Below are 19,100 nucleotides of genomic sequence, written 5' to 3'. Positions count from 1 at the left end.
TGTTGTGTGGTTGTCTGAAGTTTTACTGTGATTTACCGAGTACTTGTCGTAATGTTGCAATTTTTTGCTGGTCTTTTCAGTTCTTTCTTTTGTATTTATGCCCCTGTTTATGGGATTTACCATCAGTTTGTGGTGAGGCTGAACCCTTTTGAGAACCATGCAGTTTTATTTATAATGCAGATTGGACGAGCAGTTAAAGCAGTTTTAGTTCAGGGTTGTTTATAAAACACATGGCAACAAAGACTACATGACAACGTCACAATTAATGTGAACAAAACAGAACAACTCCGTTACCGTTGTTGTTTATCATTGTATTTTAATTGAATCATTATATCATTATATATCATTATATCATTTACGGTTGTCTTTAACTGACCGGACTCATTATTCAGACTCACCCATTGCAAAGGTCAGCACCTCTTGACCTTTCAGGACCTTTAACACCAAACTTTAAATGTGCAGGATCCATTCACACAAGTGAGTCCTTATATTTAATGATGTATAACAAAGTCCCCTGTTTTTCCATGTCAGAATCTAATCCAGAAGGATGAAAAAACATAACCAACCAATTTAAGTATAATTTAGAAACTCTGACCCAAATTAGTGGATTTTATTGCTCGCTCTCTCTCTCTCTCTCTCTCTCTCTCTCTTTAGATGCTTTTAATGTTTTTTGAGGAGACTTGACTTCTGCTGAAGAATCACAGACAGGCCAGACTGTGAAAGAAATGAGACACTCCAAATATGTCTGGAGGAGGCAAATCTAGATTTTTTTTGTCTGAAACTAATTGGAAGTACAGCTCTGTACTGCATCTTTATTGTCATTTCTTATTTTTATTATGTTTCGACAATCCAAAGCGGTGAAAAACTGTATTTAGTCTTGTATTTTTCCTTGCCTGCACAGCATCCACATTCTGAAACAATGTAACCTCTGTAAACACTGTCAGTCCGTTCAGAAATGCTCTGTTAAAATTCCTTGCACCACACACAGAGAAAAGTCACGGAGTGTGACAGTGGCCAACAGGTGGACATACCTATGCAGAGCTGTTTTATTGTCACGAGCGTGTATTCGTGTGCACGCGCTTGGAGCTGCTGCGGGCACGAGCACGAGCCTCCTCCCCTCTCAACCGCGGCGTCGCGTCGCGCGCCCCCGTCAGCCCACTCGTGCTGCTGCTCTACTGTAATCATATGATTGGGAGTCGATCCCCGCCGCAGAATACCGACACTCTGGGCGGACACAAGCGGAGGAGCCGGGCCCGAGGACATCATCACAGGGAAGCTGCCAAGTGCACCGAGCCGGTGAAAAAGTTACGAACAGAGACAAACCCTCTCCACAAAGGAACTTTTTTCAACTCTGCAGAGACTTGGTCACTGGGGGCTGTTGGCAGAAGGAAAGGAAGGGGCTGCGGTTAGAAACGCTAACCGAAGGACAGTCGATTTAACCGAGACAGAGATTGAAGTTTATCCGCCTGTAAGTGCGGCGGTCAGTGGGTCGTGGCTGCTGGAATCCCCACGGGTCCTTGCATCGCTTTTTGGGGTGTGTGTCCTTCCCTCCGCCGCCACTCTATTTCTCTTTCTCGTCTTTTTTTTTTTTCAAATCTCTTAAAAACTTTTTTTCGATCAGCTGGACCACTTCTACTACCAAACTACAGCCATGGTCGGGGAGACAGAGGTGAAGGAGAGACCCAAGTCCAACCCGGACTATCTCATGCAGCTGATGAACGACAGGAAGGTGATGAGCTCGCTGCCAAACTTCAGCGGCATCTTCACGCATCTGGAGCGGCTGCTGGATGAAGGTAAGCCGGTCTCTGCACTTGACACGGCCGCACTGGGGCAATGAGGGGTCAACTTACTGTTTCACACTCTGGGGGTTGGTGGAGTTTTGAAAGAAGGAAGGTGTGTTTTTCACAAAAATCGACCTGTCAGAGGGCAAAAACACAATGGGGTTGTTTTTATTGTATTTATTTATTTACAAATAGTTGGCCATGCAGCGACCAAATAGTCATTGGCAAGTTTGATGCAGGCTTCAAAAAGTCTCACGAGCACCGACTCTAGACGATTAATCATCTAAGACACAGAACATCCCATGGCCCCTTCACTGACTTCTGTTTATTTCTACAGCCTGCTGTGAATGAAAGCCTTATTTACACTAACCTCCATCAGAATGATCTAAGAGTGAAGTTGAAATAATATTCTGACCAATGATGTCAGCTCTGAAAAGACTCAGTATTCCTACATTTACATCAGTTGAGAGTAAAACCAGTCAACCAAAAGGATTCATACTAACCTCGTCTTTCTCTCTCTCTCTCTCTCTCTCGTTCTCTCGTTCTCTCAGCCTCTCTGTCTGTCTCTCTTCTTTTCCCTCACACACACACACACACACACACAGAGCGAGTCAGTTGGTGATGGGAACAAACAGACAGTTGTTAGTCTTTCCCAGTGACCTAATGCGCAGGCTTATGTGAACGCTGCAGCCCATCCCTGAGCAGGAACGAGGCAGCATGTCACTGTGTAAAATAGTTGATTTGTGGCCACTCTCTGCCTCCAAAGACACGCTGCCTGCCTGTGAATCCGACCAGTGCGCTCCACTTGTTGATTTCTCCCACAGTTCACGGGGGATGCTTTGAAATAAGGCCAGAGACATGTCGACAGGCATCAGCACAGAGAGGCAGGGTGGCATCGTTTTCCTTCTTCTAAATGCCAGTCGCGTCCCATCCTGTCCTTGAAGGTCACTTTTGAAACAGTTGATGCCAGTTGCTGAGGCGTGTTGTTGCTGCTGCTGCTGTTGCTGCACATCAGGATCACTGGAGTTTTGACTTTGAGTTTTTTGACAATCCACATGACACAGCAACTTTGTTCTTAGAGATAACAATAGGAGATGACCTCCCCGGCCTGAAATAGACCACTTGGTCGATAGATTGTTATGTTCTGGTTGAAGAGTGATGGTCAGGCGTATACATTCTTCACACATGACGGACATAACACCCCTGCTCATTGTACCATGTCCATTTACTGCCTGGCTTTATCCAATGGCTTAGGCATAAGGGTGTAAATAGGAAAGGCTGTCACTCACACATATTGTTAGCATGGCGGTTGTTTGGCCTATAAATAAACACCAGTTGAAACTTTCAGTGTAAAGTCTGCTTTAGCACCCTCCTTCATCTTTTTCCACCTTCAAATCTCTTCTTCTTTCACTTCTCATTTACTTCAAGGAAGTCAGTGCCGCGTGGAGCTCAGATGGCGTGACAAAAAGCCTGCTTAGGTGTGCAGATTCTTACTGTTTGTTTGTGTGTTTTTAAATGGCCACCTTTTGGCCTGCAACAGGTCGGAATAGGTTGTTAGAGGATCTCCGTTGTTGCTGTAGCTGTGTCTGTAATTATAGCGTCCGACTGTAGTTATTACGGTCAGACTTATCTCAAAGCAGGGAGACATGGCTGTCAGCCTGCTTAGGTCAGATGATATTTGTGCCTCAAGGCAGTTATTGAGTGTGTGTGTGTCTGAGTGTGTGTGTCTGTGTGTTGACACCCCAGGTCTGTGTGTACGTGTTGCATTTGTGTGTGGCAGTAGTCAGTTATTATTATGCCAGCGTGTCATTACAAAGGCATCAGAGGTTAGCATCGGTCATTGAAACAAACCCCAAACAAACAGACACTGACAGACAGAGTCTAATTTGTGACCGTGCCTCTGCACCGTACCAGCCAAAAAGGTCTAGGCCAAAATTCTGACCTTTGAGGACAGCAGACTCGGAGCCAAAATTACAATCGCAGATCGAGGACGCCTCCTATAATGTTTCCCCTCTCACTAGACCTGCATCACTGAATTAAGAAAAAGAAAATAAGCAACAGTTTGAATCACAAGTTCATTATATTATATTATATTATATTATATTATATTATATTATATTATATTATATTATATTATATTATATTATATTATATTATATTATATTATATTATAGTTATTTAGCCAACCAACTTTAGCATTTAATACACTGAGTGATGGTTCTGGAAATAGTTACCAATAGTTATAGTTGTTTAATAATTCTGAAATAATTTTCCCAATTGAATTCCATGAATGTCAACTCTGTTCAGGCATGGGCAAACTAAGGCCCGGGGGCTGGATGCAGCCCGTTCAGCTTTTTAATCCGGCCCGCCAAACATTTCCAAATTATACAATTTATTTACATTATCATTATACTTCTGCCTTTTCCCTGCAATACCCACGTTTCCCAAATAGATGATGTAGAACATAATAAAAGCATTATAGCATTTTAGCCTTTATGCATAACTTTTCATTGTCACTTGTCATTTTTCTTCAGTTCACGCCAACGCTCTGTCTATGTGCTCCTGACCCCCCCACCGTTAAATTTCAGGACAATTGTGGCCTGCAAGTCAAATAGTTTGCTGACACCTGGCTCTGTTAGTTAGATCATCATGAATGCTGCCCGGAAGTGTAGGTCACTGTGATCCACACCAGCTTAAAAGTCTTTGTCAGTGCATTGAAATAATAAAAATGATCAAAAATAATTCACTGTGACAACAAAGCCTTCAGTGCTTAGTGTTAACATAGTGGTACAGAATGCGTCTGGCTCTCTCCCTGATCGGCTGCCTTTCCCTCTGTCTAACTGTTCTCCAGCACTGTTAGAACGTCCTGTAACTCTGGTGTCAGTGAGCCGTCACTCTGAAGAACTCACTAGCTGGATGTATGTTTCCTTGTCATCACATGTCACTTTCATCACCCTCTGTCTTTTACTCTTTCTACAGAGATCGGCAGAGTTCGCAAGGACATGTACAATGACACACTGAACGGTGGCATGTTCAACGGCCGGGACATGGAGGAGCTTCCTGAACCTATTGGCCCTGTGGCTCAGCTGCAGGAGAAGCTCTATGTGCCTGTCAAGGAGTACCCTGATGTGAGTGGACCAGGCCGTGACCCCTGACCTTTTGGACGCATTTCTGTTTACTTTTGGTCACCTTATCTCCTCGTGGCCACTGAAAGATTGTCTTTTAATCACATGCACCTTCTGAAAAAAGATAATCTGCTGTAGTCATAACAAGTAAACCATGATGCGATAGTTGTTGACAGGACTTTAAATCCGCCTTCACCTTAATCTCAAATTTACACCACAGATGTTTTGAAAAACTTAAAAGGATGGATTAAGTGTTGTTTTCCAAGTCAGATGTGACGCAGCCACTTTATCCAGCGTGTCGCCGCTCACACCGAGTACACTGGAGCGTTTCAAAACAATTGAAGGGCTACGTTGATGTTACTCCAACAGCTCACATGATTTCCTCCATGCATCAGCTCACCAATCACCGAGTACAATAAAAGGCTGTCCTCACTCACATGACAGGAGACTAACAGGACACATACGCAGGAGAGTGGCCTGGAAAATGGTTGAGATCAGAGTTAAATTTAGAGAGCAGTTCCTCTGTCTAGATTTGTGTGTGTGCTGGAAGGAAGTCAGCGCTCATCTCAGAATGTGGTGTAATCCGTGGCAGGGGTCACAGCAGTGGACACTGGGTTAAAATAGGTTAGACTTAAATGAAGGAAGGTTTGAGGAGAGGACAAATGGTTTTCAAAGGTGTGTGTGACAAAGACAGTGCGACAGAGTTAAAAAAACACACACACACACAGAGAGAGAGAAACAGGGGCAGCTGTCTAGTTAATCACTCAGTCTTGGTGACAGATAAGGTTAAGAGAACGGTGGTGCTCTGTCATGCCATCGGCACCAGTCAGCTCCCATATAATGATCTATTTTGGTCTCTCCAAGAAACACAGACACATCGCAGGTTCAAACACACACACACACGTGTAAATACACACATGTTGTAAAAACGTCTGTTTGTGAATGACGTAATGCATCTTGTGTTCATTCAGGTCTGTTTATTTTCAATCTGAGCTTTTCTGCTTCTTTTGTGTAGTTTAACTTTGTAGGGAGGATCCTGGGCCCCCGCGGTCTGACGGCCAAACAACTGGAGGCAGAAACAGGATGCAAGATTATGGTGCGAGGGAAGGGCTCCATGAGAGACAAGAAGAAGGTACGGACCAACACACTGCTTTTTCATTAGCAGAGCCGTGCTGTTGGCCAAGGAAATGCAGTTGTTTTTCACATAACATTATTTGAAAAGTCTTCCTGGAAAGGTCCTTGTAAAATGTTTAGCCTGGGATTAGAGCGTGTTTAGAGCTTGGATCAGGATAAAGATAGGAAACAGGAAGAGCGATAACTAGACAGAGGTAACAAGGTCGCAAAACAGTCAGAGTTTGACGTTTTATGTGTCAAATGGTCTTAGAAATAATCAAAGCTGACATTTTAAGCTCGATCTTACCGGTAAAGTCTAACTACTTACCCTCATGATAAACGAATCACTTGTATAAAGGAAAAAAAAGCTGCAGCTCAAAGTAAAATTTCCCAAAACCCAGGACAAAAATGTCTACAGTTTATTGGCTTCACATTAACCAAGGCGTACTTTCCTTCCTATATTTTGCAGGATTTTTTTTTTCTGAAAAGCTGTTAAAAGTTATCCAAAGATATAGCAGATTTAGACAGAAGTTGGTTTGAAAACAAACCTAAAAAAACAACAAGCCAAAAAATCTATTATTCGGCCAATTTACAGCTAAAAGCAAAGCTAAAATAGAAACAAAATTAAAACATATTAGCTTTAAGCTAATAATATGTTTAATAAAAAGCTATCGAAATAAATATAAAAATGCAAACATAGTCAGAAATTAGCCATGGCATAAGAAAGAAGTCTGAAAATAGCTAGGTAGCCAAGAAGTTGCCGCCCAGAAAATTAACCAGAATTTTCCCCAGGACGAAAAAAAAAAACCCTGTAAAAAACACATTTGTCTGTCTAAAGAAATCTAAGTAAAATTCTGTTGAATTCTTTCTACATGTGCTTTAATCACATTTCCGATTGAATGACTTTACTAAATCATTTAAAAACAAATACAGATGGGATAGTTCGGCCTATAAAAACATATTTTACCATAAAAACGTGACCCAAGAAATTTCAACTTCAGCCTGCAGGTCAGGAAAGACCAGTAGGAAACTCTTGACAACAACTGGGACTTGCTTTGATAAATGTTCTGCAGTAATGTGATTTGGAGAAACCTGTGAAAACATGGTGTGGGCCCCAGGCCTCCAGTGACCCCTAGAACTGTTTCACAGGTTTAGATTAAAAGGAAAAACACAAGCATGTTACAAAACCAAGTAAGAGAGCAGCTGATGTTTATTTGTGTTCGAGGGGTTCTATCTGTCCTCACTGCTTTTCACCATTGAGTTTTTGGTGCTGAGTTTTCCTCCTATCCTGGTGTTTGGTCCATCTGTCCTCCCTTCCTCTCCCCTGGTGTCTGCTGTTGGATGGAGTCAGCTCAAGCCTTTCCAAACGGCAAGGTGAGGTTTGAAATCTCTCTCTCTCTCTCTCTCTCTCCAGAACATTCCCTACCCTACCCCACACACCCCTCAGCGATTGAGGGAGACACACACAGAGACAGAGAGGAAGGAAAACAGAGACACAGTGGGAGGCTAGGGGGGAGAGAGAAAGATGTTGACTTTCAGGGTTCTTTGATATGTTATAGTACAGAGTACTTTGACAAAATACCCAGCGCCCACCTCACACACAGATGAGTTGAACCGAACCCATTGATTTACTCATCGCAGTTTTTTCAGCGCTGCAAGTAACAATGCAATGTATTAAGGCCTAATTTGTTGGCATGACTCCAGAGCTGATGGTTATGGCTTGTTAAGAGTTCTGAAAGGCTGGGAGGCTCTGAGAAATTATCTATTGTGTGGGGATTCGGATAAGAAGATAAACATTACTCACTAATCTGGCTGTGACATGGGAACCTATGCTTAGGAAATATCCAGCGTAGCTCTGCACGCTGACTGGAAACAAGGAGAAAACAACTGGTTTCACTTGGGTTTATTGCAACTGGTCAATAAATATATACAGGACGTGAAGTTGGGATTGTGCCCGACAGAAGTTGTTTATAGGATTTCTTGTTAATCCATGGTGAGGATTAAAAAAGTTCAAACTCTCTGTGTTGTTAACAGCTAAGACAGAGAGAGGAAGTTACTTGTGATGCACCTAAAAAGTCAGTGAAACAGTTGCGTAGGAAATGACAAAGGGTGTGCTGAAGAGAAACGTTCCATATGTAACTGAAGTGCTGACAATATAGAAAATGACAAATTAAACAACTCTAATTAAAGAGCAGAAATGACACAAGACCAGAGTGAGAGTTTAGAGGGTTTATCCCAAAGAGGACTGACTCTAATGTCTGTGCTGATTTCACTCTAATCCAAAAGGCCAAGTCTTATAGTCAAGGCAGATGAAAAGGGAGCGAGTCATTGAAGGAGTTAGGATCCATCCACTGGGAACCATTCATGTCAGTAATAAAAAGAACATTGTGACGATCCATTCACAATCTGCTGAGCTGTTTTAGTGGGAACCGATGTGGTGAACTTTGACACTTCCACTTCAGGGTCTGTAGTCTCAGGGTGGCTGGTCCCTGTAAAAGTTTAGCTGAACTATCTGAGGAAAATGTAAACTATGCACTGTACAATATCAGGCAGTAGTTTTCAACAGTTTGTTTGTATGAAACCACACAGTTGGAAACAAACAAGTACACACCAGTCAGAGTGTAAACGGTGTTCCTTCTGTCCTATCTGATACAAAGCATTATTTCCATTGCTGTGACTGCCAGTGGATTTGTTTTTCCACAGATTGATTTGATAATTCAAGAAAGTTAGGGATTATTCAGAAACAGAGCAGTGATCTGATCTAAGGGAAGTGTGAAAGAAGTGAAGAGGTCTTCAGTAAAAACACTAAACCTTTGTGGGCCCTGATGTGAATCATGCTCATTCAAATGACCGTAACAATGCTTTCAAAGCTGCGTTACACAACCGTGAGACCGAGACTGTGTGTTTGTGTGTGAAGTTTGAGGCCGATCCAAACCCAGAAGAAAAGCCAAATCCTGTTCCAGTAACGACACTGGGGTTTGTGTGGCGCATTCAAAACCAGCTTTTAAAATGTTTGTGTGTTTCAGGAGGAGATGAACCGAGGGAAGCCCAACTGGGAGCATCTGAGCGAAGACCTCCATGTTCTCATCACAGTGGAGGACACACACAATCGGGCCAAGATCAAGCTCCAGCGGGCCATCAACGAGGTCAAGAAACTTCTTGTGCCTGCTGTGAGTATCAGTCCAAACTCCCCCCTACACTCCCCCAGCATCCGATATGAGGGGACACACTGATGGAGCGACTGTGTGTGAGTGGACCAGAGTTTGCTGCGTTGGTATGCAAGGAAGGGGGAAGGGGATTGTCAGTCCAAAAAAAGTGTGTGTTTGTGTCTTTTTGAGTTTTTTTGTGTGTGTCTCTGTGTATGAGAGAGTATGTGTAAGGAGTTAGGGTAATTAGGGTACACACATAAAGGGGTTTCCATGGTAACCCCTGGTTGTTTGAAAGGCTGAGGGAATGAATGGAGAGTCTGTTCACTCGTTCTCCCACTCCATCACTCCTTTCACTTGTTCACAACTCACTTCATTCCCAACTACTAGCTACAGTACTCCTTTTTCTCCACTGGGTTTTTGTCGTCTCGTCTGCACAAGAGGACATTTTGATTGCGCTCCTCAACATTTCTCACATTCTCCGTCCCATCTACCTCCGCCGTAATAACACATTACACACTCATACTGCTATGAGTATGAGTGTCTTACTCCGCACATATTGAAAAGAAAAAGGTGACGCAGACATGGACGAAGAACGACCGCCGCTCTCCAAATGATCACACGGTGCGACCCACCAGCACGTATTGTGAAATCACAAGGCTATTTTCTTCTTTTCCGTTGCTTTATGCTCAACAATAGAGGCAGTCTGAAAAGAGCAGCAGGGTGATTACCATTGTTGCAGTCAGCTGTCACATCCTGCACAGTCCTAGAAGTAAGAAGTGACTTAAGGCAAACAGGAGCTCCAACCAGGTGTTAACCTGTGTTTGTGAATGTGTGTGTGTGTGTGACACTGACCTCAATGTCCTCTGTGTTGGAGTGGATTAGAGTGGTCAAGGTCTCTTCATCTGCAAAACATAAAAACTTCTCTCCTCTATACGAATGTTTATTATTAGAGTATGACTTTTTTTTTTCAAAAAAAAAAAAAAAATGGTGGTCCTGGAATTAGCCGAGCTCCAGGAGGCTGCCATGTTTGACCCAATAATTTTACTTTGGCCCACAGTAGATTTATTGAATATATTGTTACACATCAAAATGTAGCCAGCCCCTACACAGTACCTCAGTCACCAGTGTAAATGGATGGAATGGTGTACAAAGTCATGAGTTTGTCTGTCTTCTAGTTTTAGTTCCTCTTTTCGTCATCTTATGCAAAAGACTAGAGAGCCTCTGGGTGGAAGGGTTTTACTGGTAAAGCAATAGGGGGCAGCACTATGAAGTATTAAATATTTACCATGAAATCTTTAGATTTAATGTATAAAGATGTGGGGGCAGTAGTGGCTTGGTGGTTAAGGAAGCGGACTTGGGTCTGGAAAGTTTCAGGTTTGAGTCCACCCTCTGCCAGGTTACCACTGAGGTGCTCTGAGCATGGCACCGTCCTCACACACTGCTCCACAGGCTCTTAAAGCTGCCCACTGTTCACTTTGGTGATGGGTTAAAAGCAGTGGTGTGCTGTGTCACAATGACAAGGAGTTCACTTTCCTTCCCTTGACTTCTAAGCATACCCATTGTCATAGAATTAAATGAATGTAAAACAATAATGACGTACCACCTGACTCAGCTAACTGCATGATGTGTTACAAACTGTGTTTATAGCCCCCTCTTTGGCCGAATAAAAGAAAAGTACATGCTCTCTGTTTCCAAAGTCAAAATACCAATATCTTTACATTCAATCAGACACAGCTTCAGACTACTGCTGTCTAACAACAGTGAATTCTTGGACTTGTGAATGGTCTGAATGACGGTCCTGTGCTGCTGTGTTGGTTTCAGGCTGAGGGGGAGGACAACCTGAAGAAAATGCAGTTGATGGAGCTGGCCATTCTGAATGGGACCTACAGAGACGCCAATGTTAAGACGCGTAAGCATGACATCATAGCTAATGTGGAGGAGGGGTGGTGGGTGACGGGATGGGTCTTGGTACAGGAGTCCACTGTATATACAAACAATGCCTCTGTTTCCTTTGTTAAATAGACTGATTGTCCTCTCTTTTCTTCCCTGTCTATTGCTTTGTTGTACGTGTGTGTGTGTGTGGGTGCGGGCATACTTGCAATATTTGCATACCCGTGCACTTCACAGCCACCGCAGCCTTCCCTCTAGCGACCCCTCAGGCACCACGCATCATCACAGGCCCAACGCCCGTCCTGCCTCCCAACCTGCGCAACCCTGCCCCGGTCACCACGCCGACCCTCATGCCTTTAATCCGTCAGATCCAGAGCTCTGCCCTCGTGCCAGGAGGCAATCCACACCCAGCGCTGGTGCAGCAAGGGCCGGAATCCGGAATCATCTACACACCTTATGACTATCCCTACACACTCACACCCTCCATATTGGAATATCCCATTGACTCAACTGGAGTACTAGGTATGAAAATTCAAACATCTTCACTTTCATACATAGTCAATGGATGTATTGTGGGAACTGGATACTGAGCTCCAACCAAAGCTGCTCACCATGTAAATGTGCCAAAACACAAAAGAAATCCAACCTTTCTGAAAAGTAATTCTATTCACTTGGAGTAAAATGTATGGAATTTGAATAAACCTTTGAGTTCTGACTGTGTCTCCCTGCCCGTCTCAGCGGATCGGGTGGTTGTAATTGTGAACTGAGAGATGCATTTTAGTCTTGTGATATCATGACCCCATGGAGCTGTGTTGCCAATTTGTGTTTTCATGATCCGGACCGCATTTCTATTCAAGCCTAATTTGGATTTAATCACGATCACGACCCACAACTGGTTCATTCAGTCCAGCTCCTGCAGCAGATGTTGATGCTACAGGGGCTTTTTGTTGCTTCAGTGCAGCAGTTTGCCAATGCAAACAGACTGGTTGCCTTTATCCAGCTCTCATAATACATCGACATTGTGTACAGATGCATGCTGAAGCTCATCGCTGGGCTAACAGTCTCTTCTCCCTGTGTTTTCGCAGGTATGGCTTTCCCAACCAAAGGCTAAAAGCGATAGCAACACTCCCCACTAGCACACACATGGACTGGCTTTTCAGAGAGAGACCCTTCCCTCCCTGCTCCTCTCCCCCTTCCCTCACCCCCAAAACACACACACGTCCCACGGGGCAAACACTCAGAGTTTGCCCATACTTTAGGATGACAGGTTCTCCGGCAGTCATTCAAGTAGTCAAGTGTCCATTCCTGTTCATTTACGCTTTGTATTAGCAGACTAGTGTTGTGGTGTGACAGCTACTTAACTCGTTTTTAATAGTTCAGCTTCCGCTTATACTTTTAACACATATTAGTGAACCCGTAGATATTATAGCGCTGCTATTTGTGATTTAATATGTGTTAAAGCTTATTTTGATCACAGCGATAGAGAGTGATTTTTTTTTACTAGCAGCTGATGTTGAATCTACTAGTAGTGAGTAGTGGTTCGGATTGATAATATCTCCTAAAAAACAAGAAAGAGAGACGACCACAGAACAACACAAAATAAGTGTGCTCTTCAAGGGGAAACGCTGTTTTGTTTATTCTCCACTTTCAGTCTTGATTATGTTTCCTGGTTTCACTGATGTTGGTGCCATGAGTAGACTGTTTGATTGTCTTTCTGATGAGTAACCGTCTGTGTTCTGTTTTGGCGATGTCAAATGGCTGTTAGCAGGTGCCATGACCACTAAGGTACGACGCCACGACAAGAGAATCCATCCTTACCAAAGGGTAGTGACCACAGACAGAGGTTAGTTAGCTCACCAGCCACTTTAATGTGTATGTGTGTGTGTTAGTGTGAGTGTGCATGCAGACCAATGGACCAATTCCCAGTTTACATGTGTCTGTGTAATACGGCATGCCTTAAATTTTTTTTTTTTTTTTTAAAGACGAGGAATTAACTGTGTTAAGGTTAAAAGGTCACACACTGAGGCAGCATCAGTGTATAAATGTGAAACAGTATTTGTTGCAGTGAAAGTGAAGTAAGTGAGCAGATTGGGAGGAACCATGTAAAAGGTCGCAGCTGCAGCAGTTATCTTTGCTCGCCTGTGGACTTGCAGGCTGGCACCCTCTCAGTTAGAGTAGATCAGTCCGTTCATGTGACTCGGTCCTTGTGACTCTGGTTTTGGAGTGAAATTTTTATTTGACTTAGGTGTAGTTTATCTCCTATTACTACTTTTTATTTATACCCAATACACCATTCCAGTAGATTTTCACAAATGATTTATTATTATTATTTTAAATATTATTATTTTGAATGAAATCCTGTGTTCTGCCCAATGACTATATGACACTTAAAGTAACAGTGATTGTCTTTTCCCTGAAGGTCATCCAATCCAATATGACCTTTGGGTTTTACTACTAAAACACAGCGTGTGATAACTACTGAAGTCTGTGTTACAAGCTCTTTTGTATCAGATACTGTTGTTTGTGGTCTTATCAGTCGCCCACTGGACTTGATCATTGGGGCTGTTTACATCCTTCATATATTTCCTAGCCAGAGTGGTGCTGTTACCATGTATTTAGCTGCAAAATAAATTTGTATATAGGGATTTTAAGGATTTAAGTGCTTATAAGAAGCTTATGGAAGAAGATCGCTTGGAAATACTTGTAGTTTTCTTTTTTTTTTTTTTTTTTTAGTTCTTTTTAGTTTGTAAATTTTTTTTATTTTGTTTTTATGGTATACTTTTTATAGATGAAGTGTCTCCATGTAAAACTTCAAAACTTTATTCAAAGTGTGTAGTTACTACTGTTTTAGTCACCGGGAAGGTGGCAGTGAAGGCAGTGTTATACTCTGTGTATTTAAGACGAGGTGACCCTTCTCCATTCACGGGCCTCGTGACTGTTTTATGCAATAGAAATGGACTAGCTAGCTACAATTATGTGCGTGTGTATGTGTGTGTTGTATGTGTGGGCGTGCATGTGAGCATCGGTGCTCGTATTGTACACAGTGGAAAAGAAAAAAAAAACACTAAAAGGCAATAAAGATGATTATTGAAAAAAAAACATGTGCCAAGGAAACCAAAGCCTCAGAATTCTTGTAGCTAGTCTATGTCTACTGTTAAATTGTTTGTTAAATTTTCTCTAAAATCACCATCTCTTAACCTCTCATTGCTGTCTCTTATTGGTGCCTCTCTGCTTACTGTAGTCGTTAGATGCTCCTCTAATACTAAACAGCAAACAAATCAAACCATAATCAATAATCAGTTAATCACTGAGATCGTATGCCTGCTGCTAAACAGAACCTCTACCAGTCAGTAAGCAAAAGTATTAGTGAGGCCCAGTCTCTTTTCTTTGAACATAAAGGTCAGTCTCTCACCCACATGAAACCATGCCCCTCTGTCCATGGTTTCACTGTCTTGTCTGTGCTAGATGTAGCTCAGCTAGCATGAGTAGAGTCACTATAGCAGCAGTCACACATGAGGAGGAGTATTTCCCTAAATCTTCACTCACAAACACCCTTGTGAGCACACATGAAGCCACCATTCCTTATGTCAACACCTGGTGCTTGATGTAAGTCCCTGTGAATGGTCATGGAGCGCTCATGAAGGTGCTGTGCAGGCCTCCTGTAATACCCCTCACGCTGTGTGACTGCAGTAGATCTGCCTTGTTGTCATCCTGACGCCACTAGCTGACACTAATCTCTCTTCTATCTTTTTTCTTTTTATGTCCCCTTTTATGTGCCCTTTTTGTTTCCTTTCCATGTCTGTCCGTCTCTGTCCGTCTAACTCTAGCTACCACGGCAACTAACCCATGACCCCTTGACCTTCTGACATTTCCGCCCACTGATGACCCACCCATCTCAGCCTGCTGGCGTGCTCATTGGCCCGCGGCCCCTGCCTCTTCCCCAGCTCAGCCAACCAGAGACCAGCACTTTGGGAACAACCTGGCTGCTACTGTCTAACCAACCAACCAGACGTCAGCGATCTTTGGAACAAAAACCTCAGGACCCCGCCCTGCAACAAGTCCAACACTTTACCAAAAGTGCCTTTTTACAAAATTTAAAAGCCAGTATAAGATAAAAACTACAACAACAAAAAAAGCAGTTTTTGAACAGTTCAAATCCCTATCTGTTTCTGCATTAAGGGCCAACAGTGGTGAAGGGTTCAAACTAATCCTTTGCTGTGCCCAACTGTCTCCAAGAGCTCAACTTCCCCCAGACAACAATAGACAACAACAACAACAATAATAATAATAATAATAATAATGACCTTTAATAATTTGTTTACTCATCCGTTAAGGATCTAAATGTACTCATACAGCACAGAAACCTTTTACTAAACTGGAGAACAAATGTTCATAATTCAAGTGACTCAGTCAGAAGATCTCACTTCATGTGGGAAGTCTTCCAGACGATTTACCATTTTTATAATTTTATCGTTTTAAAAGTTGTTAAAATGTCTTTTGTAAAAAGGCAGTTTTTTGTGTGTGGTATTTACTGTATGTGGATAAGGACTGGTGAAATGTCACTAAGGATTCTTTCTCAACGAGGAACAGTAACAAACTGGAATCAAAAATGCCAAAGTATTTATGAGTGTTACTGACAAAGCACAAAAATACACAATGGGGAGGTTTGTGATTCTTTTGCCTACATCTCCAAGACTTACAAAGCAATGCCTTCTGCCTTTTTTCACACTACAGTATTGTCAGAGCCTGAACAACAGTGCCTTTATTTATGGAGCGCCACGGAACAATGTTACATCTAAATCTTTTATCACTACGTCTTGGATTTGTGCCCAGCCTTAGAGTTCTGTCATGTTGATTTACACAGATTAATTAAGGACAGAAGGAAATGTGTCGCAGCTTTATGGCATTCATCCAAATTCTATGGCTTTCTTTACAATTCTAATTTTTAGAGCTAAACCGTGGTTCATTCAAAATGGGAGTACAGTGCAGTATTGGAGCTTGGGCCACAGCGTCTAAAAAGGTTTCTGTGAGGTTAGCTCATGCCTGGAGACATCAGTGTTACCGTGTTTGCTCTATTGTGTTTTCCTTGGCTGTTTATTTTGCGAAGGATGCAGACGTCCACGCACACAATATATTTTGTCCATGTGTATCCACTTTTTTAGAGGGTGTGGTGCACTTTCACATAAACACAAGCCAACTGATGCCTTCAAACTTTTGAAACAAAAGAAAAAGCGGTAACATCTGTAACCAATTTACAATGTATTTTTATATTTTATTTTGTACATGAAAATAACATTAAATGAGCTTTTCAGATAAGAACAATGTGCCTTACCACGGAGAATAATTTGACAGAACGAACTGTGGTTTATGTCATCTGCAGTTGTGTCCTAAACAACTGGTTCTCTGTGTTGACTTGAGCCTTTTCAGATCAGCATTGCTTGCCTTTTGTGCCTTTTGTAAACTATGAGTGTGACAATTAACAGTGTAGTACAACATTAATCGACTCTCCAGTGCCAAGTGTAGGTTACTAACTGTTACCACTACTGTGACTATTAACCACCTTAATGGGATCTGTCTCTGCTCCTTTAAAAGAAAGATATCTAATGAAGTGAAATGGGCGAAAATGATGTGTTGATCTAAGAACCTTTAACGTTTTACGTATTCTGAGCAGGAATAACTCTTTGTTCACTATTAAACTTGTAGATGTAAAACTAACCAACTTTGTTGCTTTTTCTCTGCAGTGCTTAATGATGCAAATCAGCTTCCTTTCTGCATACTAATGAGCCAATACTTCTCAGATACAGAGGGAGAAAAAAGCCATCAGGTAATTCACATGCAAGAAAAAGGCCACGACATGTTTTTTTTCCCCCAATTTCCTTCTTTCCGGGGCCCCTTTTCTTCTTCTTTACCTTCCTCTGCTTTTCTAAGTGGACATTACGGACATTGATGTGAGCAGTAAGAGAGAACAAAACACACCCAACTCACCATGGTTCCTCTGAGGCATGCACATGTATAACGGAGAGGAAAGGGAGAGGGGGTGGTGGTCAGGGTTTCAGGTTCGGAAGACTAGATGGCTGGGGAATTGAAGGGAAATTGATTGTGCAAGCTCGCCCTCAAACATCTGCAGAGTAAATATTACACAGGATCACAGTCTGTCCCTGAAGTCTCCAATCTACAACTAACAACATACAAAGTCACTGCAGCTGTTTTTGCTGTAGCTTCGTTATTAAAGATGGGGAAAAAAGATTATTTCAACAACATGCATCAAATCAATCATTTTTATGGTTTGAGACTTTTTACCTCAAAGATTAGGAGTAAAAGTTAGTTTTCACACACACACAAACAAAAAGAGTGGGAATGACACTGAGGTTTCCATGGTTAATGCAGCAGTGGGTGGCTCATGCGTCCTCTCTCTGCCCTTCCTGCTCCCTTTGTGAAGTTGAGGGGTAATGTTGAACTTCAGGCTTGGAATTGAGCCTGTTCTGTGGCTGCAGCCCCAGCCCCCTGATCACAGAGAGAGAAAGGACATAATGTGGCCGTCGCTTAACATCCTCTGAACAGGAAGAAGCCGAGTGCAAGCCCAGAGTGGAGACAGCAGAGGAGAAAAGAAATGCGTGGATAGAGATGGGTGGGGGTCTGTGTATGGGTGTGTGCTCTTCTTGTCTTGTGTTTTTCCTGTTTTCAGTCAAATTCTGGGTTTTTTTCCCCCGTTCTCTTAGTTAAGCATGAAACACTCTGAAAGCATCTGGTGATGTATTTAAAGCTCGGCTCCCACCATTTTCCTACACTGAGGCCCAGAGCTTCTATCACTCACAATCAAAGTGACTAGGTCTGTGTGAATGTGTGTGTGATGAAAGGACAGGTTGATTTACTTTGCTGCGCATGCACTCCGTTCTCCACATAATGAACTGCTCCAGATTTCCTCTGCTCGGTAAATATTTGATGACAGAGCAGCGCCGTAATGATTTTACACCGGTAACTATGGTGGGGTCCTATAAGCTGCAAGGAAACGTCTCCAAAGTTTTATTTCAAGTCCCTCTTCCCATGTAAATAAGGCCAACTCCCCCTAACTCCACACACCCCTCCGAGGGAGTTTAAAGACCCAACACTGCCTCCTTGTCTCCCTGACAACCAGCATACACTGGGGTCCTGTCGTGGCCTCTCTGTCTTTTGTGTTTGGGAGCTCAGAGAGACAGAAAAGAGGGACAGAGAGAGGAAGGCAGAGGCGAGGAAGGAGAGTTGCTGAAAAAGACAAGTAAGGTGACATCATGGCTATTTTATACCACAACTGAGAATCTGGTCTGCAGCCCAACAACGTGATGATGAGGATGAAGGTGGTGGTGATGACTAGCCAGAGGCACAAAAGGGGTGGTGGGTCAGTTTGAGAGATAGAGAAGTGAGGATAGAGAAGGTTGAGTTGGGGACGGAATGGGAAGGGATGGTGGATAGAGAGAGAGAGAGTGAGAGAGAGAGAGAGAGGCCCAGAGCTGAATGGAGCATTGTGGGAAAGACAGTGGGCACACTGGGCAGTAACACAGAGAACACTAACTCACAGATCATGCCAGAGAGTCTGAAAACACCCACACTGGGCGACAATGGCAAACTTCATCGTTCCACTTGGCCCCTTCTGAATACACGTATACAATGGAGGAATCCAAATAAGATGCTCTGTTATTTGTAAAATTCAACAAACTACATTCCTTCACTGCTTCTCTGCCTTTGACTGGCAGCAAATGGCCAGGGTTAGGGCGGCATAAATGTACGTGTGCATGTATGTGGCCATGTCTCTCCTTGCACATCAAATGGTAAAAATCCAAAAGGCATGAAAAATAGATTGACCTTCATTCCCAGATTCTCAACTGTCATTTGGAAGTAATTAACAGTAGACTTTAACCCACTTACTTTGATTAATGCAAGCTGTATCAGGCAAATCAGGCATTACATCTCTCTGAAAAGCCTGGGAACAGATTTAACTAAATGAGACAATTAAATCAGGACTAATTAGAATGAGGACCGAGGTGCACCAGATCTAACGGGGTTGA

At 42.7% G+C, this 19,100-nt stretch overlaps 1 protein-coding gene across 5 annotated transcripts; it reads left to right on the top strand.

Annotated features, from left to right (window-relative positions):
• The first annotated feature begins 1,147 nt into the window (after positions 1 to 1,147).
• On the top strand, positions 1,148 to 16,773 carry qki2 (QKI, KH domain containing, RNA binding 2). Of its 5 annotated transcripts, none has more exons than XM_017034615.2 (10): positions 1,148 to 1,534; positions 1,622 to 1,793; positions 4,761 to 4,909; positions 5,922 to 6,038; positions 9,046 to 9,189; positions 10,990 to 11,077; positions 11,296 to 11,580; positions 12,120 to 12,143; positions 12,827 to 12,901; positions 14,886 to 16,773. In XM_017034615.2, exons 2-10 carry the CDS (start codon positions 1,652 to 1,654, stop codon positions 14,906 to 14,908), a joined length of 1,047 nt encoding a protein of 348 aa, XP_016890104.1. In that variant the 5' UTR covers positions 1,148 to 1,534; positions 1,622 to 1,651; the 3' UTR covers positions 14,909 to 16,773. The 5 variants fall into 5 exon arrangements, with proteins under 5 accessions (XP_016890104.1, XP_016890103.1, XP_016890106.1 ...); XM_017034614.2 differs by having other exon boundaries at positions 12,824 to 12,901; XM_017034617.2 differs by lacking the exon at positions 12,120 to 12,143 and having other exon boundaries at positions 1,149 to 1,534.
• The last annotated feature ends 2,327 nt before the right edge of the window (positions 16,774 to 19,100 follow it).

This window comes from Cynoglossus semilaevis, chromosome 8 (assembly GCF_000523025.1).
Source record: "Cynoglossus semilaevis isolate Cse_v1.0 chromosome 8, Cse_v1.0, whole genome shotgun sequence".
NCBI lineage: Eukaryota > Metazoa > Chordata > Actinopteri > Pleuronectiformes > Cynoglossidae > Cynoglossus > Cynoglossus semilaevis.
Note: the sequence above shows the minus strand (reverse complement) of the source record. Positions and strands in the feature narration are given on the sequence as shown.